This window comes from Macaca mulatta, chromosome 9 (genome assembly GCF_049350105.2).
Source record: "Macaca mulatta isolate MMU2019108-1 chromosome 9, T2T-MMU8v2.0, whole genome shotgun sequence".
In the NCBI taxonomy this organism is placed as follows: Eukaryota; Metazoa; Chordata; class Mammalia; order Primates; family Cercopithecidae; genus Macaca; species Macaca mulatta.
In genome coordinates this window covers 22,629,959-22,657,504 of record NC_133414.1, presented here as the reverse complement: position 1 = coordinate 22,657,504, position 27,546 = coordinate 22,629,959, and the positions used below count along the sequence as shown (strand labels likewise).

The 27,546-nt window shown below is 43.2% G+C and overlaps 2 protein-coding genes and 1 pseudogene across 5 annotated transcripts in view; 1 reads left to right on the top strand and 2 right to left on the bottom strand.

Moving 5' to 3' along the window:
* Nucleotides 1–2,532: 2,532 nt before the first annotated feature.
* LOC144331418 (uncharacterized) lies at nucleotides 2,533–3,622 on the bottom strand. Its single transcript, XM_077947946.1, has 3 exons — nucleotides 3,569–3,622; nucleotides 3,087–3,496; nucleotides 2,533–2,974 (listed from the first exon to the last, which is right to left on the bottom strand). The coding sequence occupies exons 1-3, from the start codon at nucleotides 3,620–3,622 to the stop codon at nucleotides 2,620–2,622; spliced, it is 819 nt and encodes a 272-aa protein (XP_077804072.1). The 3' UTR covers nucleotides 2,533–2,619.
* The window catches only part of NEBL (nebulette), a 377,968-nt gene continuing 353,787 nt past the window's right edge, over nucleotides 3,366–27,546 (top strand). For all 3 annotated transcript variants that reach the window (XM_015146582.3, XM_077945918.1, XM_077945916.1), the window contains exons 1-2: nucleotides 3,366–3,689; nucleotides 4,975–5,069. In XM_015146582.3, the coding sequence (XP_015002068.1) occupies nucleotides 3,621–3,689; nucleotides 4,975–5,069 (164 nt within the window). In that variant the 5' untranslated portion in view covers nucleotides 3,366–3,620. The remainder of the gene's footprint in view (nucleotides 3,690–4,974; nucleotides 5,070–27,546) is intronic.
* On the bottom strand, nucleotides 12,954–13,592 carry LOC100427498 (large ribosomal subunit protein uL11 pseudogene; annotated as a pseudogene). Its single transcript, XR_001447006.3, has one exon. The product of XR_001447006.3 is annotated as a large ribosomal subunit protein uL11 pseudogene (transcript).

Genomic DNA, 27,546 nt, shown 5'->3' with positions numbered 1-27,546 from the left:
TCGTTGATGTATTAGTAAGCTTTTGCTGCAGTAACAAACAATCCCCCAAATCTCAGTGACTTACAGTAACAATTATTTCTTACTCCCGTTCTGTGAGGGTTGTGGGCTTGCTGTAGCTCTGTTGGGCATGGCTCAGCCCATCTCATTCTTGGACAAAAGTCAAAGAAGCAGTCACCCTTCTGCAGTACGATCTTTTCAAGACTAAGGGCCAAAGCCCAAAGGGGTGGGAGAACAGGAGCAAACTATGCAAGCGCATTTTAAGCTTCTGCTCAGATACGACGTATGTCTTGTCCACTTACATTCCATTGGCTTGTCCACTCACATTCCATTGGCCAATGGAAGTCACAGGGTCAAGCTCAGTGGGGAAAGACACACTGCCCATAGGAAATGTGCCAGAATAGAAGGAAAAAAAAAATTGTGAACAAATCATACCATTCATCATGCTCTGCATCCAAAGTGCTGTTAGTCAAAGTCATTGTTTGGCCTTTTGTGATATTAGTTATGCTTTAAAACTTTTATTTGGAGTTCAATTTATGTAGCCTGAATAATAAAGGTGATTATAATTGATCTTGCATAAATGGGGCTCTCATAAATAGGAGGAAAAAGTAAACAGATTTGGGGATTTTAGCTAAAAAAAAATTCAACTTTATAAATATAGAAGTGTTTTTAGGATGGTGATGAAGGTCAGTTGTTTTTTATATCTGTGGATGTCACCGCCAGCAGAAAAGGATTGAAATTAAAGTAGAGATGTTAGGGTAGAGTAAACATAAGGAACAATTTCTTAACCAGTCAAGTGAAAAAGACATGGAAGGGCAAAGGTCTCCTTAGTAGACAATTCAATCATTTATCTGCTTGAAGAGGGAAGGCTGGCTAGAGGACAGGTTTCTGCCAATTCTTTGTTTACAGTACTTTGAATTTGGGAATAAAGAAGTCCTTTTAAGACAGATGGTATTAAAATTCTTCTTACATCAGTAAAATGGCATTAAGAAACTTAGAAGCTGGTTTGATGTAGAAAATGAGAAAAAATGAGAGAAAAGTGTAACTCTGAGCATGTATCACTTCTTCAGAGAATGAAATATCACATGAATATGGTTTTAATGTATTTGTTCATTTCACTCATACTATGTGTCAGGCACCGTGATCACTGCTGGTTTGGTAAGAAATCATCAGATGTATCTGGGTGTGGTGCCTCATGCCTGTAGTCCTAGCACTTTGGGAGGCTAAGGTGGGAGGATTGCTTGAGCTCAGGAGTTTGAGACCAGCCTGGGCAACAGAGCAAGATCCCATCTCTACAAAAAATACAAAAATTAGCAGGGCATGGTGGTGTATGCCTGTGGTCCCAGGTACTCAGGAGACTGAGATGGGAAGATCACCTGAGCCTGGGAGGTCAAGGCTGTAGAGAGTCGTGATTGTGCCACAGCACTTCAGCCTGGATGACAGAGTTAGACCCTGTCTCAGAAAAAAAGAAAAGATTAAACATAACTTATAGTTAAAAGGTCAGATGTAATCAGCTATACATGTCACATATCACCAGCATTCTTGCTCTGAATTTTGTGCTTACAATTTGAAAAAGAGAATAAGATATTCAAACTATATTTCATGATCTACAGTTATGAAAATGTAAATTTTTTTTAAACTACTGCCTTTCAGGTGATCACATATTTTTTCCCCCTCCTCATACATTTCTAACGAGCTCTGAAATATTTTTAGAAGACAGCCGATCCTCTCTGACAGCAAATTCTCATTTTATTTGCTTTTGAGGTGGACTTGTGAACATGGCAGTGAGTGAGTGGCTCAGGGGCAGTTGCATTTGGTGAATACATTTAAAGAAGTTACGTCTTCTGGAAAGTCAAACAGTACAGCATTATTATGAATATGTTCATCAGTGCAGCTGTTTAAGAGGCCGAGAAACCAATGGTTTTCTTTTGTCATGAAAAGCTGCAGCCATGATTTTTTTTTGAAATGACAGAAATATTTGTCAGAGCAGTGGCAGTTGGTATGTGGCATTATTGAGTCTTAATCTGTGTGCTAGCAACGGAATGTATTCGCTTCTTTGTTATAACCAATTTATAATAATCCTAGCTGACTCTTCCCTAGAGCTTCCCTTGAGCCAGGCCAATTGAAGCAGTTCAGAACTGCTGACTCATTTAATCCTCACAGCAGGAGGGGAGAAGCTGTTAGGTAGCTGCATCCTTATTCCCATTTTGTAGATTAAAGAATTGAGGCACAGAGCGACTAAGAATTTGCACAAGGTCACGTCATTAGATGGCGGGGTCAGGCTTTGAACCTAGGCTGTGTTTGATTCATTTTGCTCCCTCTCATCAAGTGAGTCCAATAACCTGACATCTGATTAAAAGCAAGAAACGATTCCTGTTCTCTTTGGTTTCATCCTACCCTGAGCCTTCTACTTGATTTTCTGGCTCTTCTGGTTTGGACTACGAGTTTGTAATTGCTTTCATTAATGCAGGTGAAGAACTTTTCCCAGATATTTGAGGTGTTGAATTGTAAAACAATACAATGTATACATCTACGCACACTTAAAACGAGCCGTGGTCATTTATTAATCAAGAGAAGCTTGCCTCGGGCCAAAAATGACCAGTCGCTCTGCAAGGACAGGTATTAAAAAGCACGGGGTCTGGGAGCCGGTGAGAGAAGGCTCTTTCTCATCCAGGATCCGAGGACTTCCCGCGGACACGCGCGGGAAGCATCCTCTCGGAAGAGACCCGTGGGAGCGGGCGCGGTGCAACCCTCGGCGCCTCTGGGACGCGGGTCTCCGGGTTCCCCGCGGATCTTCCGGTCCTTGGGCCTGGGCGCGTCGCTGCGCGCAGCAGAGACGGCCTCCGCCCTGGGACTGGGTGCCGCTGTCCCCGGTTTTACTGGCGGGAGGAGGAGGGAGGGCGCACCCTGGCCCCGCACTCCCCGCGACATGTGGGTGCCAGGGACGTCAGTCAGCCTGGGATGAGGGTGCCCCTGGCTGGGGAAGAGAAGCGAGAGGGAGGGAAGGGAGTACGTGGGTTTGAGCATTCTCCCCATCGGTGTTTGTCACGTCCGCCGCCTGGATCCCTCCCTCCCCAGCCGCCGCCCACCTGGGCTCCCCGGCCTGCGGCGGCGGTGGCGCGAGGCTCGCTCCCCAGGCCGCAAAGTCGCACCCGCGGCGGTCTGCGGAGCTTTCCGGGTCTCTGCCCGCCCCCTCCCCCGCTGCGCCCTCCCTCCCAGGGTGCCCGACGTGCACGTTCCCTGCCACTTCGGTCCAGGCGCGCCAGTGGGTTTGGCCTGCGCGGCGGCGGCGAGGCGGGGGAGCGAGTGAGCGCGAGGGGCGGGCGCGAGTGACTGTGTGAGTCACCCGTACCTGGAGTGCGAGCGACGCAGAGCCAGCGGCGCGGAGCCCGAGCCGGAGCCGAGCCCTAGCGCCTGCGAGCCCTAGAGCGCGGCCGGCCCCAGGCGCCAGGCCTCGTCGCCCTCCCCGTGCACTCACCCGGGGCCCGGCGCCGACCCCCTACCCGGCGCCAGCCGCCCGCAGCCCTCCCGCCTGCCCGGAGGCGGTGCGGGGCTCGCCGGGGGATGTCACAGAGGCTTCTCGGAGCCAGCAGCCGCCGCCGCCGCCCCCGGGAATCGCGATCATGAACCCCCAGTGCGCCCGTTGCGGAAAAGTCGTGTATCCCACCGAGAAAGTCAACTGCCTGGATAAGGTGAGCGAGGGGGCGCCGGGCCAGCCTGGACCTGCCGGGCGCCGGGCTGCACCTGCTCCGAGAAGTTTTGGCACCTGGGATGGAAAGCGATGAGTGGGTCGGTGCGTGTGCCTGTGCCTTGGCACGGGGGGAGGGCGCGCGAACGAAGACGCCCGCGGGAGTGTCACAGACACGCTTGGCGATTGTGGTGTTGGAACCGGGAAGGGCTTTTGTCGCGGTACGGGGCTGCACGACATCGACCGAGCCGCTGCGGAGGGCGCACGGCGGTGCGAGGCCCCGGGCCCCGGAGGGACCAGGCTGGGCACCCAGGGGGGCACTTCGGCGAGCCGCGCCCCCTCCACCTCCACTCGTGTTCCACAATACCCCCGACCCCTGCCGCACAGATCCGCCCGCAATCCCACCTCACCGCCCACCCCTAGCGCCTCCTGTGACCGCGGCGAGGGGGAGAGGCAAATAGTAATTAATATGTCATGGGGCGGCCGCTGCCGCATTGCTAAGAATAATCCCTGCTGGAGAGCCCCGGCTCAGCGCGGCAAGCCGGACCCAGGGGTGTCTAATCCACCGGGTGGGGAATTCCAGGGGAAGTAGTTTTGTAGCCGGGCCCCTCCAGCCCTACCTCCTGCCCTTCCCGGGCAGGGATGGAGATGAACAGCCGGGGAGAGACACCCAGGAGCGATCTGGAGTGACTGACAGTTGAAACCAGCCAGGGGCGTTCTGGGGAAATTTGCGTCTGAAGATACAAATGCTTCGTTAGAACAAGCTGTCATCTTGACAGTCATCTCAGGCAGAGTCAGAGGTCCAGCATTTTAGTACAAGCTGGTCCGGTGTAGGGGTACTTACATAGCCTTCCTGCAGCCCCCTCAGCTTGCCTGACTTCGGGTGAACACATATTTGTTGAGATCCTACAAACCCTGCATTTAGACACTTTGAACTGGCTTCCTTTTGGTTTCAAAGCCACTCTCTGGGCCCCGTTTCTTCATTAACCGAGCTCAGAATTCTTTTCTGGCTGCTCATAGAAGTGCTGTTTCGACAGAGCGTTGACAGTTCTTCCATGGTGCGTCGATATATTGTGGTGAGTCTTTCTTTAAGACTCAATTTTCAGAGTTGCCTGCTTGCCTGCTTTATTTACTTAGCTGAAAGTAGGTAAACACATCCACAGTTCCCTACACTCATTTTGTTGTAGTATTTTCAGCTACAGGGACTGTGATGCGCTAGAAAGCCTTCCTTCTGTGCCCATCCAGGCAAAAACTGGCATTGTACTGAATTTTTAATTTTTTTTTTCCAGTATTGGCATAAAGGATGTTTCCATTGTGAGGTCTGCAAGATGGCACTCAACATGAACAACTACAAAGGCTATGAAAAGAAGCCCTATTGTAATGCGTAAGTATTGTCAACATGCTGTCCAGGTGTGGCACAGCCTCAGAGCTTGAGAGCCAGTGGACCTGCCTGTTTTGAAGAACTGACTCACTGTGTCACCCAGGTGTGGCAGTGGCTAGTTACCTGTTTATATCACAGACTCTGGAGCCATGTACTTTTTTGATGATCACTACGTTTTATGCCTTTCTAATGTGTTGGGTAACTTCTACGCATCTTCAACCAGGTTAGTTTTTGAGGTTCACAGTGTTACAGACTTAGGGGCACTTATTAGAAGCTGCAGAACTTCCCCACTGAGAACGTGTGGGCTCTGAAGTACATGTCAGGTAGATTTCCATTTTAATCCTGTGTCAATTTCCATTTTAATCATAGGATGTTGCCATACTGCAATTTCATACCTGAACCTAGTTGCTATGGAAAGGAGTCTTGCTCATTTGGTCTTAGCTGAGACCACTGCAGAGATTCTGGGCTTAAACAGGAAATCAAAGAGTGGTTTGAAGAATGGAACCAAAGACATGGGTGTTCCTGGCTGGTTAGTAGTAGGTCGGTTGTAGTAGATCTACTGCAGTAGACCCGGTACTTCCGGCTGGTTAGTGTTGTAGTAGGTGGGGATTAAAAAAGGTAAGCCTTCTTTGGAAGGCTTTTGTGTAGGCATGCTGCTAGCCTAGAATAGCAATTAGCTAGCATTTATATTGTGCTCACCATGTGTCAAGCTCTGTTCTAAGCACTTTATGCATACTGATCATTTAATCTTTACAACGACCCTACAAGTTAGGGGACGCTATTTTTACCCCCATTTAGCAGGTAATGAAATTGAGGCCTGGAGAGGATCAGGCTCAGGAGGGGCTCAGATCACTCCTGGAGGCTGCTGGTGGTTTGATTTGACTAGTGTTTCCATATGTCTACCTTGCTGCCCAGAGGCACATGTTTCTCCACTCCTGTGAGCATCCCCCTACCCCAGACTGTTTTCAGCTGTAAGCTCTTGGCCCTGATGGTTAAGTTTTCTTTTTCTTTCTTTCTTTCTTTTTGAGACAGAGTTTTGCTCTTGTTGCCCAGGCTGTAGTGCAATGGCATGATCTTGGCTCACTGCAACCTCTGCCTCCCAGGTTCAAGCGGTTCTTCTGCCTCAGCCTCCTGAGTAGTTGGGATTACAAGCATGTACCACCATGCTCGGCTAATTTTGACCTCAGGTGATCTGCCCCCCTCGGCCTCCCAAAGTGCTGGAATTACTGATGTGAGCCACCACACCTGGCCTGATGGTTGAGTTTTCTCATCAGTTCCCCTGTGGGGTTGGCATGGTCTGGAGCCAGCAGAGGTGCCTCTGGACCTCAAGCCTTTTGGCTGGAACACTGCCAGAGATTCATCCTCCCTAGAGTTTTTGAAGTAGGTTCATCATTCACGTCTCCTGGAGATGGAGGGCCCTTGGTTAATTCATGCTTCATTACATACTGACAGTATGTTATCATAGACCGTATATTTTTGGTAACCAAATGGAATTGCTCATACCTCTCTGGTGAAGAACTTCAAAAAACATTTTATCTGGTGAAGACTGTTTAATATTTGTTTTTCCTTAGTCCTTAGTGCTTACAGGTAGACCAGAATCTTTTCAAGAAATCAGAAAAACGGGCATTGAACAGAATTCAGGACTTTCTTGGAGAGGGGAAGTCCACAGATATCCCCCAAACTTTCTGATGTCTTCAATCCTGCTATACCATTCTTCCTATTGGAATAGCGTGAAGCAAAAACGAGGTTTCGATGTCATAATTTCCTGCTTCCCTTCCAGAGAGCCATAAACGACTGGTTAAAGATCAAAGGCAGGCGTAAGGAGACGGGAAAGGGCCCCAACCACCCATAAACGGGATAATTGTTCTTTGGTTAAAGGAAAGTGAACCATTCTTCCTGTAACTGTTTCAGTTGGCAGCCTGATTCCATCAGGTTTTATGGACCACATCAGGATTCAGGATTCTTTACAGGGCAGTGCCAGGAGTTTAACCCCAGTGATAACAATGCCTTTGGGTGGCGCTGGTAGGCCTGAAGGGATTGGGAGGGAAGGAGGAAAGAGAGAGAAAGAAAATAGGGAGAGAATAGCAATTACAACAATGAGAGAGAATTGGATAAGGGAGAAAAAGAAATGATCAAAAATAAAAGGACAGAAAACAGTTCAACTGAAGTAGAGTCGTTGACTGCATTGGGCTACTTGAAAATTATTTAGTGCTTATTGCTTAGTTTGGATTCAATCTAATTTTAAAAGTTTATGAGATTCTGAATGAGTTAGGAAGAGCTATTTTGCACTTTGACTTGATAGTGATGAGTGCCCAGAAACGTTGAGATTTGGGCCCCAAAAGGAAATGATTCTACTTATGAAAAAGAAACATCCTGTTGTATTGTTTCATAGGTCTTGATCTCATTTTTAATACTCTCAATATACTTGTATAGAATGTTTATAGATTTTCCTCTCTAAAATTTCTCATATGATTCCAGTACATTATTATTAGTTTTAAGGTGAATTCTGGAGGTAGCACTCGAGGATTTTTGCTTCATATTGAACCTGGTAGTCCACTTTATTGAGCAGATAAATAGGGGGAAATAGGAATTCATCCTTAGTGAATGGATGAGTAGAGAGCTGATATCTAAAATTCAGATTTAGGTTCATGTCATAGCTTGATATGCTACCTCTAGAAAATGGAACCTGGCAAAGTTTTGGGTTCTGTCTGCTATGAGGGTTCTGGGCTCGAAGGTCCCTGCTGTCAGTCTGTAGTCTGCTAAGGATACATGTTGCCGTGTACACTGGCTGGGCAGTGTGGAATGCCCTCTGGGGATCCTGACACATCTGCTCTAATTCAGGTGGTGCATGTCAATCAGCTGTTCCCTGTGGTTGTGGCCAGAGGGCTGCCATAATTTCTCTGGGTCAATAGTAGAAAATTGATTCTCTAATGTATACTGCTACCAGAAAATGAAACATTTGCTTTTCATGTAATGCAATATTTTATCTGCACCTGGTTTGGTTCAGGAGTCAATGTATATACATGCTTAAATGAAAACAACTCTTCATCTTCCGCTGTCGCTTTTTATTGTGAAAATTTTCATACATGCAAAATAGGTAAAAGAATAATACAAAGAACATCTCTATCCCCTCCACTGACATTCAACTATTATTAACATTTTGCCATGTTTGCTGCTTCATATTTTGATCTAATTATATGTCCAAATATATATATATTTTAAAAATTTATTTATTTTTATTTATTTATTTTTTTGAGATGGAGTCTCGCCCTGCAGCGCAGGCTGGAGTGCAGTGATGCCATCTCGGTTCACTGCAAGCTCCGCCTCCTGGGTTCACACCATTCTCCAGCCTCAGCCTCCTAAGTAGCTGGGACTACAGGTGCCCACCACCATGCCCAGCTAATTTTTTTTGTATTTTTTAGTAGAGATGGGGTTTCACCATGTTAGCCAGGATGGTCTTGATCTCCTGACCTTGTGATCTGCCTGCCTCAGCCTCCCATAGTACTGGGATTACAGGCATGAGCCACCGCACCCGGCCATGTCCAAATATTTTTATTACTGTTGAGCCATTTTTCCATTTCATACATCAAGTTGGTTTCATACATTGTGACATTTCATCCCTAAAAACCACATCATGCATGCACTAAGCATAAGGGCATTTTCTGAAAGAATCATAGAGCTTTTATTACACTTAAGAAAATTAACAAATGCGTTGTTATAACATCTTATATCCTGTCTACTTTTATATTTCCCCCATTGTCCTAAGAATGTTCTTTATAGTTTTTTTTTTAAAGCTAGGATCCAATCAGGTTCATACTTTACATTTAGCTGTTATGAAAATGACAACTTTTCTTAGCTATTAGAGATTCAGTATCAGTTATTCAAGTTCTGCTATTATTTCTACTAATTTACAGAACCTCTCACGGTTTTCAAGAAAAGGGCTTAAGTGGCATTTCTTATGAAAATAACATCCATAATTAAATGAAGAACCTTTAAAATAAATATTAAGAATATGCTTAAAAATTGGAAAGCATAAACATAGACATTTAGAGTTACTGTAAGAAAACATAGAGGTTTCTTATTTTAATTGCTACCTGAGGGCATTCTTTAAGGAAATGAAGTAGTGAGTGCTTCTTCAGTTTAAATATGTTGCTTGTTTATATTCTCATGTGTTTAGAGAAGAAACAAGTATTCTGTTTGATTTCCTGCAAAGGAGAGCATGTATAAAATATAATTTACATGATATTTAAATTTTGATCTTTTGATAGAACGATCAAAGTATAGTACACACTAGATGTAAGATTGGGCATAATACCCATTTTGCTCCTAACGCAGCAGTGCACACTATTAAAATATTTAAAAACAAACTGTTGTACTTGAGTGCGTGCCATGTTTTCATAAGCCTTTATGTTTCATAAGCAGGCAATGGATTCTTTAGCACATTTAGGATTTTTTTCATCATGGAACTTGCAAATAAATGAGGACTAGGCAAAATTCTTATCACTAAGAGGTGCCGAGAAAATAACACTAGATGATTAGACAAAAAACATACCTAATATTTCTATGTGAATTTATATGCTAAGCTAAACTATAAACATTTTCCTACCCAGCAAGCCACACAATGAGTATAAACTCTAAGACCATTTGTCAAATAAATTATTTAATTGGTTGTGTGTATAAGTCAAAATTGCATTTACTATGTCTTTGTAAAATATACATCGGTTCTTAAAATTTCCTGGGAGGTATTACCACTTAGAAGTAGCATTGCCAGGACTGACCAGCTAATGTGTTCTCACCAAATGTCAAGTTATATTAGGTCTGGGGTGCCACTAAGGAACAATGCAATAGTTTAACATGACCTTGCCAATAATTTCCCCAGAACATTATATGGGCTTTGAACATTATTCGCAGACATATTTTTGGGCTGAACATTTGTTCTGATCTGCCTACATTTACTATATCCTGTATCTTAGTCAAATGTATCTTTAATTATGGGGCTAAAAGAACACAAATATCCACTGAAGTATCTTTAGTGATTCTTCCAAATAAGATTCCCTCTCATCAAAGAGTTTCACTTAAAGTGGTTTCCGAAGACTTTAAAAAATAAAACAGCAGGCGCTAAGTGTTGTGTTTACTTTCTCTCTGCCTGTGTTCACATTCCCTCTCGTGAATATTTATTCTACCACCTGCAAGAGGCTGGGCTGGGTGCGTCTCATGACGAGTCACCCAGAATGGTCAGCGCAGTTCTGCCGGCCCGTGTTGAGTGTGATTGTCGAGGTGTTGAGTGTGATTGTTGAGGCCAGTGCTCCACTGCCTCTCACGTACCATTTTGTGGCTGGTACATGCCTTTCCTAATCAGAGGACACAGAAGGAAATTAAATTGAAACCTGAGAGTATTCCTGCCATCTACTTTCCTTATCTGTAGTTGGGCCTCCTGAATTTGGTTCTAGAACACTCCAAGGACTTGAGTTATCTCAAGGAGATTGATGAAATTCCTGCTATGAAGTTAGCTTTGATTATAAAACAATGTGTCGCAAAGTACAACATGTTGTCATTGGAGTTTTGGAGCTAGATGGAGCTGGAGTTGAATCCTGGCTCCATCCTGGCCTACTGAGCAAGTCTCTGGATTGTCAAACATCAGTTTCTCCATCTGTCAAATGGGTACAGTAATACTAAACCCACAGGGCTGTATGAGAAGTAACAAAACAATACTAGGATAGGCTGTAGCCTAGCTTCTGGCACCTAGCACATCTCCAGGAAATAGTAGTGTCCTTCTTTCCTCATCAGTACTTTTTGGAGGGGTGAAGAAAGAGTGGGGAAGAGAGAAGAGGAGGTATATCAATAAATAATAGGAACTCACTCACACCCATTAAAAGGTTTATACTGAAGTTTTTCACACTGTGGGCTGCTACCCATTAGAGAGTTGTAACCAGAATTGAAAGAAGGAAGAAAAGAGAATAAGAGAAAACATCAGACTTCATTTAAGTACTAAACAGAGGATTCTTTTGGCAGACATATTTTTTTCAGTGATACAGGTACATATGTGTACTGGATCATGATGTAGACATTTTTTTTCTTTCTTTTTTTTTTTTTTTTTTTTGAGACAGAGTCTTGCTCTGTCGCCCAGGCTGGAGTGCAGTGGTGCGATCTCGGTTCACACCATTCTCCTGCCTCAACCTCTGCCTCAACCTCCAGAGTAGCTGGGACTACAGGCGCCTTTCACCATGCCCGGCTAGTTTTTTGTATTTTCTAGTAGAGATGGGGTTTCACCGTGTTAGCCAGGATGGTCTCGGTCTCCTGACCTCATGATCCACCCGCCTCGGCCTCCCAATAGAAAATAGTTTTTACTGAAAGTGGTGATTGAAAGGTATGAGACACACTAGTTTAGTTCCATATTCTTAATGCTCCGTACATCAGAGAGCATTGAAAGTTACCTGTAATGTACAATGACATGCAGTAAGTTTGTGAATCCTAACAACCACGTTTCTGTTTGTGCCAATCACACCCGACCCCACACCTTTCCCTGGGGTTCAGTCCAATACAGTCATCACATAGGTCTCAGCTCAGCAGTAAGAGCCCACATCCTGTGCAGGAACCACGAGCTTATCTGTCTGTATCCTCCAAGGGATCTGTCCCATGTATCTGCATATCCCTCAAGCCTGGCACATAGACGAGATTGGCACGTTCAGGGTATGACCATAGATGAGCCTGGCATTTTAGAAGGTACTTGATCATATTAGTCACCTCAGGGACTGTAAGAACTGTGTGTAGCCTTTGCACTTAGTCCCTAGTTTAGGATGAGGCCCAGGCTGGTTTCTTTTGGGATGGCAGACAGAATTTGTGTGATACAGAAGAACTGGGTTAGGATGAGGCTTTGAGGAGCCTGATCCATGTGGACTGGTGACCAGGGTTCATTAAGCCTGAATTCCAAGGGATAATAAAGTATCCTGCTGTTGGGATAGTTTCACGTCTTCTGATCTGTAATGAACATAGTGGGAATTTACTTTCACTACTTAGAGGTTTGGCTTCAAAATGTGACATCTTTCTAAAAACATTTCTTACGAATACTCATTTATTTCCTTCTGGGTTATAATCTCTACTATGGGAAAATAATTCCCACCTACCAGGGACTTTATAGAGATTAAATGGGGGAATTGTTGGTAAGCTTGAGCCCATCAAATAACACCTAAGGACCCAAATGTCAGTCCACTCTTTTACTTGTAATAGTAAATGGAAAATTGTTGTCTCATATTTCTCCGTTAAAGACAAGAGAAAAGGTCACATTGTTAAAAGTGACCGTTTCTATGGAAGGATATTGTGGCATGTAAGAGTTCTAGTTAGCATCCACTGCAATGTGCCCTGCCTGACTTTTTAGTTACATACCTCATGGAAAAAATTAAACCTTTACCCCTTGACACAGTATCTGACATGAGAGGATGACAGTTTTCATTTTTCTTTTCTGGTTATAACTGGATGATTAAAAACAAAGGAAGGAGATACTTTGAGCCAATAAAAAGGTTCCAGCGTATATGCAAAATGATCTGGTTCTCAGTCACTGTATTGGACCGTTGGCAATATCTAATGCTTTTTGGTACTTTTGAAGTCATTATAGGGAATTATATTTACAAGTCACTCTCTGGGTTCTGTGTCCCATTTGAAAATGTTTCTGAAAGGTGCCTTTGATGTGTAAGTTCTGCCTGTTTATGATGGTGTATTTATTATGGAATGATGTCAGATTAGAAAAGATTTTGAGATGAAACCCAGCAGATCTCACCTCAATCATGGTGAAATGCAAGGTTAATACAAGATACAGATGTGTGTGCTTAAAGGAATACTGATTATGTATCAAGGGCCTGTGCGAGAGAGTATGTTTCAGTAGGTCCTCTTTTTTTTTTTTTTCAGTTGTCAAATGATCCTTTATTGAAATACTTTCCTTTGTGCTTAACTGGCTGGGCATTCCACAGCACCACTGTTAATGTCAACTATGATGTCATGAGGGTGGCGGCCATCAACATTACAGCCCACAGACTGGGCAGTCCCCAGGATCTCTTTAATGGTTCCAGAGAGTTCTCTGGCTAAGGATCGGTGCCGCATCTGTCGAGCAATGTTGATGATCTCATCAAAAGTGATATTCCCACTGTGTTTAATGTTTTTCTGTTTCTTTCTGTCTCTCGGTGGTTCCTTGAGGGCTTTGATGATCAGGGCAGAGGCAGAAGGCACCACCTCAATCTGGGCCTGTCTGTTCTGAATGGTCAGTTTCACTGTAATCCTCAGGCCCTTCCAGTCACCCGTTGCTTTGGCAATGTCATCACCAACCTTTTTCGGAGACAGACCCAGGGGGCCGATCTTGGGGGCCAGCGCAGAAGTGGCACCGACTTCACCTCCGGTGCACCTCAGGTATACGACTTTGATCTCCTTGGGGTCGAACTTCCGCGGCATGGTGGAGGCGGCTGGTGTCGGATGAAACCGGATTCGGGACGACCGAAGAAAGTTGCACCTTTGCCCCTCCGAGCCGAAAGCCGAGAGCTTTTTTTTTTTTTTTTTTTTTTTTTTTTTTTGAGACAGAGTCTCGCTCTGTCTCCCAGGCTGGAGTGCAGTGGCGCGATCTCGACTCACTGCAAGCTCCGCCTCCCAGGTTCGCACCATTCTCCTGCCTCAGTCTCCCGAGTAGCTGGGACTACAGGCGCCCACCATTTTTTTGTATTTTTAGTAGAGACGGGGTTTCACCATGTTAGCCAGGATGGTCTCAATCTCCTGACCTCGTGATCTGCCGGCCTTGGACTCCCAAAGTGCTGGGATTACAGGCGTGAGCCACGGCGCCCCGCCAGTGGGTCCTCTTTAAATGTTTTCAGATGAGTGCTTTACAGAGTGGTTCCTAGGACATCAGGGAGTCAGAGAGATACAGACATAGCCATGCATGGCACCCTTGTCCTCAAGGGCTTAGAACTCCTTTAAGTCTCTAGAGGAAGGATAAATCAATTACTTTTATGTTCTGTTTCAGTTTTTACAGTTAGTGTTAATAGGAAGACCTTGGCTTTTAGCCTTAGGAGACCGTGGCTTTAGCGTGCAATCTAGAATAATATTTATGAGCTGAGTGCCCAGAACGTTTTAGGAACTAAGTAAAATGATGATTATTGATTTCTTCCATGCTCAGCTTGGCTATTTGAATTCAGCAAAGTCCTGCTAATGGGTCTAACAGTTCTTCAGGCCTCTCTAGTTGAACCTAGATAGGGCACAGACCTAACCATGAGAACTGGAAGTTGTGAGAAGGACCAGGTTTAAGTGGCAATGATTGTTTCTTCCATCACTGGAAATCCCGTATTAATTTTATTTCTAGTTAGCTGTGCAATTTTCTTAGCAGAGTCTTTGAGAGAGTTGCTTTGCGTTTGACTTCTGTTTACTTTTTCACACTTTCTGTTGACTCATTCTTATTGAATTCTAGGAGGAGCCAGAAGAGAACTAGTTCGATGTGTGCATTCTTGAATAGCATCTAATCGATAACCAGACTGGTGGTCTGTTGTACTTCTGCATCAGCTGAGCAGTCTAAAAAACCATTTGGATAAAAATCTTTGATTGGCACTCTGATGCTCATTATCCATCAAAGGCAGGTGCAACCAAACACAGAGAACTTGGAGAAATAGGATGGCTGAGCTCAGCCAAGGGTCTATAGATCTGGGATGTGCAGTGGGAGTTAGACGGTTGCCTGCCAATATTGAATTTGGTTTTAAAATATGACTCCTGTATCCGTTAATCCTTTAATTGATCCAGAGTGTGAATTCCAGCAAATTCAGGCAATGCATGGGAGTGGCAAGAACACTGCAGCAAACGCATACATCAGTGCAGAAAGACGTGCCCTGTAAGTAGATGTATTTTTGATGGCCTGTTTGGATAACCTGCATGTCTTCTCCTGCCTACTCTCCCCACTATCTGCCCAGTCTCCTGAGCTTCATGCATTTCCTGCCACCACAGTTATTTTCTGAAAACATGGTTCTGATTATACTACTCTCTTGCTCAAACACCTTTGATGGCTCCCTATTGCTTATAGGAAAAATAATTGGGTTTCTAGCAGACATTCAGAGCCTTTCACAGTCTACCTTCCTCTATCCACTTTCATTTAACCTCCTTCTCTCCAGCCACCCTGGGCTGCTAGCTTTGAAACCTTCACCAAATTTCTTAATCTAAGCCTCAGTATCCTCATCTGTAAAATGGGTATAATAGACTCTACCTAATAGGATTAAGGATTCATTGGAATATCCAATCTAATAATGAGCTTAGCAGAGTTTCAGGCACATGGTAAGGAATCAATACAATTTAGATATGTTTATAATTTTAATCATTATTAACTAGACACAGTGATTTGACCCTTTACTCATGCTGTTCTTATGCCCTCTGGCACTGGAGTGACTTTGATCCTTAAGGCACATCTGTAAGGCTATGCCTACCTTTGCAAAGATATTCTGAATCTCTCAATCACTGAACTCTTTCTTTGTGATTCATTGTACTTTTTATGCCTCAATTATATCACCTATCAGAGAGTCTGCTTTGTACTATGGCCGTGTTTGTCTTCCCATTTGAGTTGGTTTCCTGCTGAGATTGGACCATAGATGTTCTCAGCCTGGAGTGGGAGGCGGATTGGGGTAGGTGAGGTCAAGTCAGCCTGCAAGAGCTTTGCTCCTTGAAGGGACTACTTTGTGTTTTAAAGAGCAAGTGTGTAAGGAATTGAGAACGGGTGTTACAAAACTGCAATGCTCTGATGCCAGCCATGTGGAGTTAGCATCAACTCTGCAAGTGAAAGGCACAGACCCCAACAAAATTGCTCTCACTTCAAGCCCAGGAGTCCCTAGGTCACCTACACGTTGGACCAACTAGCTGCAAATCTGAGAGTTCCCACAACCCCCTCAGATTTGATAATTAGCTGGAACAATTCACAGGGCTCAGGACAGTGCTGTACCTAAGATGATTGTTTTAGTGTAACAGATACAAATCAAGACCAGCCAGATGGAGAGACACTTAGGGCAAAGTTTGAGAGGATCCTGGATGTGGGGCTTCTCTGTCCTTGCTCTATGGGATCAATATGTGTTATCTTCCTGGCACATTGATATGATCATCAACCAGGGATCTCCACCAATCTTTGGTGTCCAGAGTTTTTATTGGGGTTTCATTATGTAGGCATCATTGATTGACTCATTGGTGATGTGACTGTTCAATCTCCAGCCCCCTCTCTTCCCTGGAAAAGGTCAACTGATCTCATCCGGCTCAAAGCACCAACCCTCTAATCACAGAGTTGGTTTTTCTGGTGCACTGAGCCACCTTGATCACGTCCCCTTAGATATGGTCCAAGGAGCTCATGAGTAACAAAGACATTCCAATTACTTGGGAAATTTCAAGTATTTAGAGTATGCCTCCCAGGAACCAGGGACAAAGGCCATTCAAATTCTTTATTATACAACAGGCATGTTTCATGCTGTCACCATCAAAGCTACCTTTGTTGTGTTGCCTCTTTACATCCTGAGCCTTCCTATTCTATCAGGACATGAATGAGGGCCTAAAATCCACCATCTCCAGTCAGTCAATAGAAGTTGGGGAAGATTAGAAATAGTTTGCTGCCTGTGAACAGGAAGGGGATGGGGGCACTAATCATGGGTGGACTCTTAATATAACTCTCTAGATTTTGTTTTTATTGATACATGAGTCTGTCCTATTGGCAAATTACATTCTTGAGGTCAGGAATGGTCCTAATTGCCATTGTCTACACAGCACACATGCTGTGTGCTCAGAAACTGTCACCTTGTTGGAACAGATTGCCTATCTAGGTTTGCTGGGGGCATGGTGAGTTCTTTTGGCTGTCTGAGTGATACAGCTTAGCCTTATTCTAGGCATCCTCAGCCAAGAAAGCTGACTCAATGAGAAGGAATAGAGGACGAGTGTGGTGGCTCACGACTGTAATCCCAGCACTGTGGGAGGCTGAAGTAGGAGAATCACTTGAGGTCAGGAGTTCAAGACCAGCCTGGGCAACATAGCAAGACCCTGTCTCTAACAAAAAAAAAAAAAAAAAGAGAAGCAATAGACATATCTTTCCATGAGGATCTGTGTGGCGATCCCAGCTGTTGCTCGCCATGCTTGGACTGATAATGCACACGAACAGTAGCGAACACTTCCTCTGTTTAGGTGAAATATTGAAATTTATAGCTGGATTACTGGTCATTGACATGCAATGGAACAAAGGATGACAAGAATAATGTTGTCTACAAAGGTAGTTTATAAAAATCACTTTGTTATGACTGTTTTTCAAAGTCTTAGGAGTGAACCACGTGTTTGACACATCAGGCCATATATACATTTACTTGCATATCATGTTTTTTGTATCTCCTGGAAATAAGTTTGATGGCTTCGTTTCCTGAAACTAAATTTAATCAGGGATTAATGGTCAATTCTTGAAGAATGAAAGGTCTTAACAGGCTCTCGTGGAAGAATCTTCTTTTCTCATGTGATTTTCCTTCAATGTTCTGCCTTTTCTCCCACATTTCCGGAACTTTAAAAATAACTCTGTAGGATCAGTGCTTCTCCCCCAACCCAACCCTCCCCCACCGCACCATCTCTCCATTTCTCTTTCTCTCTGTTTGAAGTCTTTTCTGTTGCCAGTGACGTAGTTCTCTGATTCTCTTAACATTAAGGGGAATTCTATTTTAAAATGTCTAAATGCTTAAGGCACGTAATAATTAAGGGTTATTCCTATCAGGAATAGAAACACCGTATTAGAACAGCTCTTCCTCAGAGGCTACTAAAGAAGGAAAATTCTGTTTAGAGGGTTTGCCTCTGTGGTCTTTTTTTAAAACGGTAGTTATGTAATGTCAGGTTTAATTGGCTGGGAGTCAGGAAGCCAGTTTATTTGTGTGCCTCTCGTGTCATATATACCTGCAGGGCTGAGTGGCCCGTAAAAAGCACTTAAGATTTGCACACGGGGGCTGCTGCCCAGGAGGTGGCCTGCAGAATGGCAGTTTGGCAGACGTTGAAAGAAAAGCATATTGGTTTTTTTTTTTTTCTTTTTACAGTGATGAGTATATAATAGGGACTGAATAAACATGTGTTGATTGGCTGTAAAAGAACCTTTACTCTGAATGGGAGACAGCAGTCGCTGATCTGATAGCAAGCTTCCCAAGTCTGGCTTCTTTCTCTGGGTCTGTAGCGGTGGGTCAGGAACAATTGTTACCCAGGATTTAAAAATTAATTCCCTAGCAGGAGAAAACAGGTGGTAACATAAAAGAAGACCCTGAATGGAGGAAGGATCAAGTAATTCTCAGAAGAGACCCGCAGGGGAGTGTTTACAACCTCACCTGTCTTTACTAACGCATAGATAGACATGTCAGGGGACAGGTAAGGTCCAGGAGTTTTGCCAACGTGGGATGAGGACAGGCTGATGATTCAATTGTGACAGTGGAGAGGCTTGGTACGCTAAAAGAGAAACATGTCTAGGAGGTGAACCCATGAATAGAAAGAAAGAATCTTGACGGTGGAGAGATGATGGAGAACATTTGAGTGAGAAGGAAAAGAAGGGAAACAGGTGGCCCTGCTGCTGGGCAGACCATGTGCCTCTTGTCCAGAATGGAAATGTCACAGAGGTTTTTTCAATGAACTACCTGCTGAAGGTTTAAGAGAGAATACCAGTTGGTTTCTTGCTTTGCTTTCTGTGGACAATGTCACTGCTTTCAAGCTGCTTTGCGCTTAATTTGGAAAACAAGTAAGAATTGGTTGATGGAGTAGCAGTTGTGAGGACTTTAGAACAAGTGGTCTCTGTCATGTTGAAATTCACAAGAGCAAAAGGAGTCACACCACACCCAGACTTTGAAGAAAGCCTTCACACGGTGTAGGGGAAGAAGGAAAGGCTGTGCTTGTTCAAGAAATCTTAGGTTCTCAGAAGCTCTGAGATAAATGAAGTGTGCCATATCCCTGTGACTGGTCTAGTCCTTAGCTCACAGTTAATTTTTAATAAAGATTTACTGAATAAACAAAAGAAGGAATAAGAAAAAAAGGTGGCTCAAGTGAGATAGAAGACTTTGAAAAATAAAATCCTGATTGAAAAGTGTTAATTATTTCAGAGAGAGAAAGGGGGAACACATCTTTAAAAAAAGTGTGGAGCAAAAACATCATAGGACATCCCTTGGGAGCTTTCTAAGCTCAGATTAGCCTAACACACAGTTTAAAAGATGGATGACTGAGTGTTCAAAGATGGCAGACACAGTAAGACCGGGATCCGAAAAACCAAAACCATGGCTTGTGACAATTCTAAAGACAAAGTGGGTTTCAAAAGCACTTATATTCTAAGAAAACAGTGGAACCCTGGCTTAGGGAGGATAATTGTGAGAATAAACGATGACAGGAAAAAATCCTATTTAGCTTTTATGCAGTTCCTTTTTAGCTTTTATCCTTTCAACTGAGAAGAATAGATTTACAACTAGAAAAGATCCAAAAACATCATTAAGAAATTAAAGTAAAAGTTAGGAGAGCCAGCAGTCAGACAACATCAAGTCGTTTTGCATTGGGTTAAAGAGATTGGAATCTCTCCATCCAGAGGGTGGCATCTCAGGGACCTGAGAAAACCCTGTAGATGTGGTCCTGGAACTGAAATGCTGGAATCATGTCCCTTAGCAGTGAGAGCGGATGTGGTGGGGGAGTGAAGGGACCATTCCCTTCTGGGGCTGAGGCTGAGTTACTTTACCTCGCCGTCCCCCTGTTTCCTCACCTATAAAATGGTGATGTTGTCTCAGTTATCCCATCTGCAAAATGGGCATTCTGTGTCTCACTTGCTGATAATAATAGTATTTGCTACCTCTTCTGGTTACTGCAAGGAATAAATAAGATAATCTATGTAAATAGTTGATACACAGTAGACACCGTATAAAAGTTGGCTGTTATTACTATTGCCTATTCTCTTTGAGAAATTGTCAGCAAAAGAAAGCTTTGGGGATGGGAAAACATCCCAAGTTTTAGAAAGAGGAAGAGACAGATTGTAGAAATTACTGACTAATTAATGTGACATTAATTCCTGGCAAAATCCTCATATGGATGAGTGCAGGATGGTTGTAAAAACTTCAAAATAAAAAGGCCTCTTAGGTTCTGTCATAGTTTGCTAGGCTTGCTGTGACAAAGTACCATAAACGGGGTGGCTTAAATAACATAAATTTATTGTTTTACAGTTCTGGAGACTAAAAGTCCGAAATCAAGGTGTCGGTAGGGTTGGTTTCTCCTGGGGGCTGTGAGGGAAGAATCTGTTTCAGGCCTCTATCCTTGGCTTTTGTTGAATAGGTGGCCAGCCATCTTCTCCCTGTGTCTTCACATCAACTTCCCTTCATGTGTGTCTGTTTCCTAATCTCGTTTGCTAAGGACACCAGCCATCTTGTATTAGGGGCCACACCTATGACCTCATTCTAACTTGATTACCTCAGCAAAGACCCTATCTCCAAATAAGGTGACATTTCGAGGTCTGTGGGGTTAGGACTCTAACACACTTTTTGGACTCCAGTACATACACAATTCAACTCCAACAGGTTCACTAAGAAAAGTCAAGCAGAGCAAAATTAACTGTTTTTGATGCTAGAGAAGAAAGGAAATATATACACAATGAACTTAAATTTTTTTTTAAAACAAATTCAGTGCTGTTAATTATTTTTTATTTTTTGAGATGGAATCTTGCTCTGTCCACCCAGGCTGGAGTGCCGTAGCACCATCTCGGCTCACTGCAGCCTCTTCCTCCCAGGCTCAAGTGATCCTTCCACCTCAGCCTCCTGGGTAGCTGGGTCTTTCAGGCATGTGCCACCATACCCAGCTAACTTTCTGTATTTTTGGTAGAGACGGTTTCACCATGTTGCCCAGACTGGTCTTGAACTCCTGATCTCAAGTGATCCACCCACCTCAGCCTCCCAAAGTGCTGGGATTACAGGCATGAGCTGCTGCACCTGGTCTCAATGCTGTTAATTTTTTGTATATCAATGATACCTTAATAAAGCTTATAAAAGATCAGTGTTAAAAAAAAGTAAAAGACTAACAGAGACTTTTTCTGAATTACAAGTTGACCACAGTATCTGTTTCTTCCTTTGACATGTGTGTCTTCGTGATTTCACTAATATTTTCAAGGAGTAATAACCTTTTCCTCTTTCACCCAGGACCTTTACTTTGTGACATTACGTGCTTTGTAAGCTTGTAAAACAATTAGAAAATTGTTCTCTGATAGATTGTTCTTGCTTGTAGGAGAATGGTATTGAAATATTCATAAGGAAATGAATTTCAGTTTCAAATGGCAAGAAGAAATACGGTTTAAAATTTTACAGAAAATGACATAGTTCTTGCTTTATGTTAAAAAGAAGGGGGAAAAACGCACGATTGTGACCTTGGCTCTAGTTCAATGTAGAGATTCTGGTGTGGAGATTTATAATCTTAATATTCCTACAATTTAGGATTTATATTTCAATTTCAAAATTTAATTATTAATTTTCTCATGAAACTTTCTCAAATAGCTTCACTTTCTTAAAACTCCTTTTATTATTTTATTAAGTAATGAAGGATTGTATCCGTATTTCAAGAGTGAGTGAAATAGACTTTTGTAATTGCCATTTTTTTATATATAAGTAATGGGCTCCTAAAAAAAAAGCACGAAGGCAGCATAGTTATGTCCTGTGATAAGAACTGCGTTGGTCTTGCTTTGTTTCCAGTAGACATGCTCCCTGGTTAGCCTTTTCTCCCAGGTGAACTTTATTACCTGATAGAAATCTGATCCATCAATTGAATTAATGTGTGTTTTGAAAACAGCATTCTTCTTCCATGCTTTCTCCTGACTTTGAAAACAAATCCCAAACACACTACTCTCTTTTCCTCCTCATAATCAGATCTTAGCTTTCAATGCCTCCTAAATACTGTTAATTTTTTGATAACTCTTTGTCCATTTGTACAAAAGCACATTTGTACTTTTTTGCCCCGTGTTTACAACCACACCAAAAAGATGCCAAATGGAAAACTCTCCTGGTCTTTAAAGAAAGGGCAAAGCTACTTCTCGCAAATTACATGACTAGAATTCCTCCTGTCCCCCAATAAATGAATGCCAGCAGTTTTCTTCTTTCCTTGGAGGTTCTACTGATTCTTTCTATTTTATCACTTGAGTGGCCAGAAATTCAGCACTTGTGGTGTAATGGATGTTTTTAACTTTTCTATGAACCATTGTTTTGAAATATGGGGTCTGGGCCCTGCTGGAGACTGTAGGGCTGTTCCCCATATTGCTTTTGAGGGGTGGCAGTGATCAGTAGGCGGGGGTCAACTCCACCTCTTGCGGCCTCTGTTCTTGTCATGCAGTGGGGGTTAATCTCTGCAGAGGAATTGATTGTGAGGAGGCAAAGAGAAAATGGATAATTATAAAGAACTGGGCACAGCTCAATAAATGGAAACACGAATGACCACGTGATAGTGCTTTTCCAACGCACCTCCCTTGCCCAGTCAGTTTTCTTTGTGGACCCAGGCAATGTTTTCCGTATTTCACTCTTCTGGCCTTTTCAAGTGTGTCAATTGTTTGAGCTATAGCAATGCAGTGATTACCAGTGATTACCTGGGTTTTGAATGTGCGTTTGAAAGTTGAAGTGTTACCTTATTATAGGCACAGCACTCAAGATTTCCAGAGTACTTGTATGTAAAAGGGAAATGAATCAGACACAGAAAAAGAAACATTGCACGTTATCACTTATCTGTGGGATCCACAAATCCAAACAATTGGACTCATGGAGCTAGAGAGTAGCAGGATGGTTACCAGAGGCTGGGAAGGTGAGTGGGAGAGTGGCGAGGAGGTGGGGATGTTAATGGGTACCAAAACAATAGTTAGAATCAATAAGACCTGGTATTTGATAGCACCACAAGGTGATTATAGTCAATAATAACTTAATCGTACATTTAAAAATAACTAATAGAATATAATTGGGTTGTTTGTAACTCAAAGGATAGATGCTTGAGGGGATGGATACCCCATTTTCCATGATGTGATTATTAAAAAAAAATTTTTTTTTTGAGACGGAGTTTCACTCTGTCGCCCAGGCTGGAGTGCAGTGGTGAGATCTCAGCTCACTGCAACCTCTGCCTCCTGGGTTCAAGCAATTCTCCTGCCTCAGCCTCTGGAGTAACTGGGATTACAGGTGTGCACCACCACACCTGGCTAATTTTTGTATTTGTAGTAGAGATGGGGTTTCACCATGTTGGCCAGGCTGATCTCGAACCCCTGACCTTGTGATCCACCCACCTTGGCCTCCCAAAGTGTTGAGATTACAGGCGTGAGCCACCACGCCCAGCCTGTGATGTGATTATTATGCATTGCATGCCTGTATCCAAACATCTCATGTACCCCACAAATATATACACCTACTATGTACCCACAAAGGTTAAAAATAAAAAATTCAAAAAGTACTCCTGTATGTATTTCGAATTGGATTGCATTGTCAAATTATTTTAGATTTTGTGTAAGATTTGGATTTGGAATAAGAGTTAATAAAGAAAGGCGATAAAGAGACTCCAGTCTGTGAAGATTTATTTTATAATGTTGATAACTGAGGAAAGTGTGCATCCAGCATCTCTTTAACATTTTGAATAATGTGGAGAGTTTGTGCTGCTGGTTTTGAGTGCTGTGCTACTTTTCCCATATTCTGTTTCATATTGTGAATTTCTAAACACAGGTGCTACTGAGGCCCACGAGCACAAAGACATGAAAATTTAATGTTATAGCTTGTTTCTATTGTGGCTCACTTTTTTTTTTTTTTTTTTGGCAGAGTCTCACTCTGTCACTCAGGCTGGAGTGCAGTGGCGCAATCTCTGCTCATTGCAACCACCACCTCCCAGGTTCAAGCGATTCTCCTTCCTCAGCCTCCCGAGTAGCTGGGACTACAGGCACATGCCACCATGCTTGGCTAATTTTTGTATTTTTAGTAGAGATGGAGTTTCACCATGTTGACCAGGCTGGTCTTGAACTCTTGACCTCAGGTGATCTGCCTGCTTCGGCCTTCCAAAGTGCTGGGATTACAGGTGTGAGCCACTGCGCCCAGCCTGTGACTCACTTTTAAATCTGACTTTAGTGTTTGCTTTAAAGAAAATTTATTCTCTGTATGGTATTAATAAAATGAGAAGTTCCTCTCTGAACTGGAGAATCATTCTCTATGATTAAGCCAATTTTTAGGAAACAGTTTCCCAAAAACACTGAATCAGGTGGAATAGATTTCTGAAAAATATACATATCATGTCTGTATTCGTTATGAACTTCTCTATTTTGCCCCTTCTATTTTGTTCATGTGGTCTTATTTCATTTTGCATCATTTAACAAATATAACGAGGTGCTACGTCTTACTTTTAAGATGTAAAGGCTTACATTTATTTCTGTATATGCTTTTATTTTAAGAACTTAATTTACGGCCGGGCACAATGGCTCACGCCTGTAATCCCAGCACTTTGGGAGGCCGAGGAGGGAGGATCATGAGGTCAGGAGTTTGAGACCAGCCTGACCAACATGGTGAAACCCCGTCTGTACTACAAAAATTAGTTGGTTGTGGTGGTGTGCATCTGTAATCCCAGCTACTCAGGAGGCTAAGGTGGGAGAATCACTTGAACCCTGGAGGTGGAGGTTGCAGTGAGCTGAGATTGCATCATTGCACTTCAGCCTGGGAGATACAGTGAGGCTCCGTCTCAAAAAACAAAAACGAAAACAAAAAAACCCTATATATATATATACACACACACACACACACATATATATAAAAAACAAAAAATTAGCCAGGTGTAGTGGCAGGTGCCTGTAATCCCAGCTATTCAGGAGGTTGAGGACGCTGAGGCAGGAGAATCTCTTGAACCTGGGAGGCATAGGTTGCAGTGAGCTGAGATCTCACCATTGCACTCCAGCCTGGATGACAGAGCAAAACTCCGTCTTAAAAAATTTTTTTAAATTTGAAATACAAGAGTCTTTGCAGCCTTGCTGTATAGCGTGGGCATTAAGAGCCAGACTCATTTCTTTTTGAGCTCTAGACCCACATGGGGAACCACTTCATCTCTTCAACCTCAATTTCGTTATCTGTGAAATGGGAGATAATATTGAATAATAGCATCTACTGCCAAGAGTTGTTGAGAGGTTTACAAGAGATAATGCATAGAAAGTGCCTCACCCCCAAATATTACGTATTTTCACGGCCATTGCACAGTTGTGAGCTAGAAGGCTCATGGTGTGGGGTGGACAATTTTGGCCTAGGAGACTGGAGTTTCTCAGTCAGATAAAATCCACCAAGTCTGAAGATGGAGGTTGAGACCAAGGAGACCAAGACTTTGGTTCTAAGTACATAAGGTGGTGCTGGTTTTCTGTGGGGTTATTCTATTATTCATGTTGCTACAAACAAGGAAACTGATGTACAGTTGTTTTTTTCAAGGGCACTCTTCACTTTAGAAGAATAAAGAAGGAAAATAATGCGGTCATTGGATTTCTGGACTACAGCTTGACTCATTAGTCTTTCTTTTCTCTCTAAATAGAAAGTTAAATTACTGTTCTGAGGTTCTGAAATTCAGAGTGGAGTTTGTGCTTGAACCAAGTATAATATTACTTGATGTGCAATTGGGCAGAATAGTTAGACGTTTGGATGAAATTTTATCCTCTTCCTGTTTCTTTTTGGCTTTTGTTACTCTGGATTTTTTTTTCTTTCTCTTTTTTCTTGGACAGGTTCTTGCTGTGTTTCCTAGGCTGGAGTGCAGTGGCATAATCATAGCTCACTGTAACCTTGAACTCCTGGGCTCAGGTGATCCTTTCATCTCAGTGTCCCATGGATTTATGTTGACTTTTGTCAGTGTTGGATACTATTGTCCTGGTAGCCTGTGATGTGATGAATAGCCCGGGGGCATTGTGTAACATTGGGAAATGGAGGTGAGGAGATGCTCATTGGATGCCTTTGGAATTCTTGGTACTAATGGATTTAAAATATTTTACTGGAGTCACTGTCCTTGGGGCCCAATCTATGAGATTCGTTAATGATCATTGGAAGTCAAGGAGTGGCCAGATGGATGAGCCTGAAAGAGAATCCATGATGGATTGAGCTGTGTTGGGTGGAAGTAAGATCAGACTTGACTCTGTCTACATTCCTCGCAGGCCCTGGAAGGCTTGCCTTCTGTGTCCCATTTCTGGATAGTGTCCCACTCACTCCTTCATTCATTATTCAGTAATGATGGAATTCATTTGTTTATTTACTTAATATTGAAAGAGCCTCTCCTATGAACTAGGCGCTGTCCTAAGTACTTGGAATGCGGCAGTGAACAAAGTAGAGGAAAATTCCTGTCCTCGTGGAGCTTCTTAGTGGAAAGAAGCAGACAAAACCCAAAACAAAACAATCAGTAAAATATTAGAAACGGATGCATTCTGTAGAGAAAAATCGAGCAGGGGAAGAGGTAAGTTTCACTAGGTTGGGCAGGGAGTAGGAGGAGAGTTTGCAATTTTGCATAAGTTGGTCAGGGAAGTCTAGTTCTCACACTGGAGTAAAACCTGGTACAGGCAAGGGAATAGCAAGGGCACGGAGTGAACCTGGGGCATGTGGGAAAAGCAATCCAGGCAGGAAGCCTGTGTGGAAGGGAGGAAGGGGCCGGGAACAATGGGGACCCTACAAGGCCTGTAAACCATTACAGGGACTGCAGAATCCAGGCAGCTCTGACTAAGGGGGCAGCTGCTGGGGTGTTGAGCAGAGGAGTGACGTGATGTGTGACTTAGGGTTTTAGGTTTTTTTTCACTTTGCCTGGCTGTAAAAATAAAGCACTAATGGGCTAAAAAAGGACTTTTGTGTGTGTGTGCTCGCGCTAAAGGGACAGTCACATATTTACTGTAATGATATCCCCTTGGGTGTAAACAAGAGTGCATTTTGTCATTAAAGTGAACCAAGAGTTATCATGAGGCTATGGTCCTTGAGCGAGTTGGACCCCCTGGAAGTTTCTACACATGAGTGTCAGAAGAAAGTGATGACGCAGGAAGTTTCTGTCATCATCAGTGACAAAGTCATGACCGTTGACTAAAGCAGGGTGAATTACATGGTGTGCGTTGCTATATGTGCGAAAACATATCTTTTGTTTCCTGAATATAATTTCAGCCTAGGTTGCTTTAGAGGGAACTTGGAAAAATCCTGCAGAAGAATTGAGTCTTGTTTATTTCTCCAAAAATGACTTCAGTTCCTTTCTTTGCTCTCCCTCATTTCATCCTTCCCGTCTCTGCCCTTCAGTGATGATCAGAGGTCAGGGAATTGCCCTAACAGTGTGTATATTTCTGAGTGGTGGTCATTAATTTTCCTTGGCTTGGCTGAGGAAACATTCCTGTCACCTCTTTTGAACATCGAGCACCACCTTGGTGTGAATGAGTTTCGACAACGGGACCTTGTTCTGCAGCCAGGGTTGAAGAAGTTGGCGAAATTCCACTTCCTATTAATTTTCTTGTACAATTTGGACA

Excerpts from the sequence above, each read along its gene's own strand:
- LOC144331418 (XM_077947946.1), bottom strand. The coding sequence starts at position 3,622 with ATGATCGCGATTCCCGGGGGCGGCGGCGGCGGCTGCTGGCTCCGAGAA. Across the intron at positions 3,497-3,568 it reads GCTGGCTCCGAGAAGCCTCT|GGGGTCGGCGCCGGGCCCCG; the intron begins GTGACATCCCCC and ends GGCGCCGGGTAG. Across the intron at positions 2,975-3,086 it reads CCGCAGGCCGGGGAGCCCAG|CCAGGGGCACCCTCATCCCA; the intron begins GTGGGCGGCGGC and ends TCTCTTCCCCAG.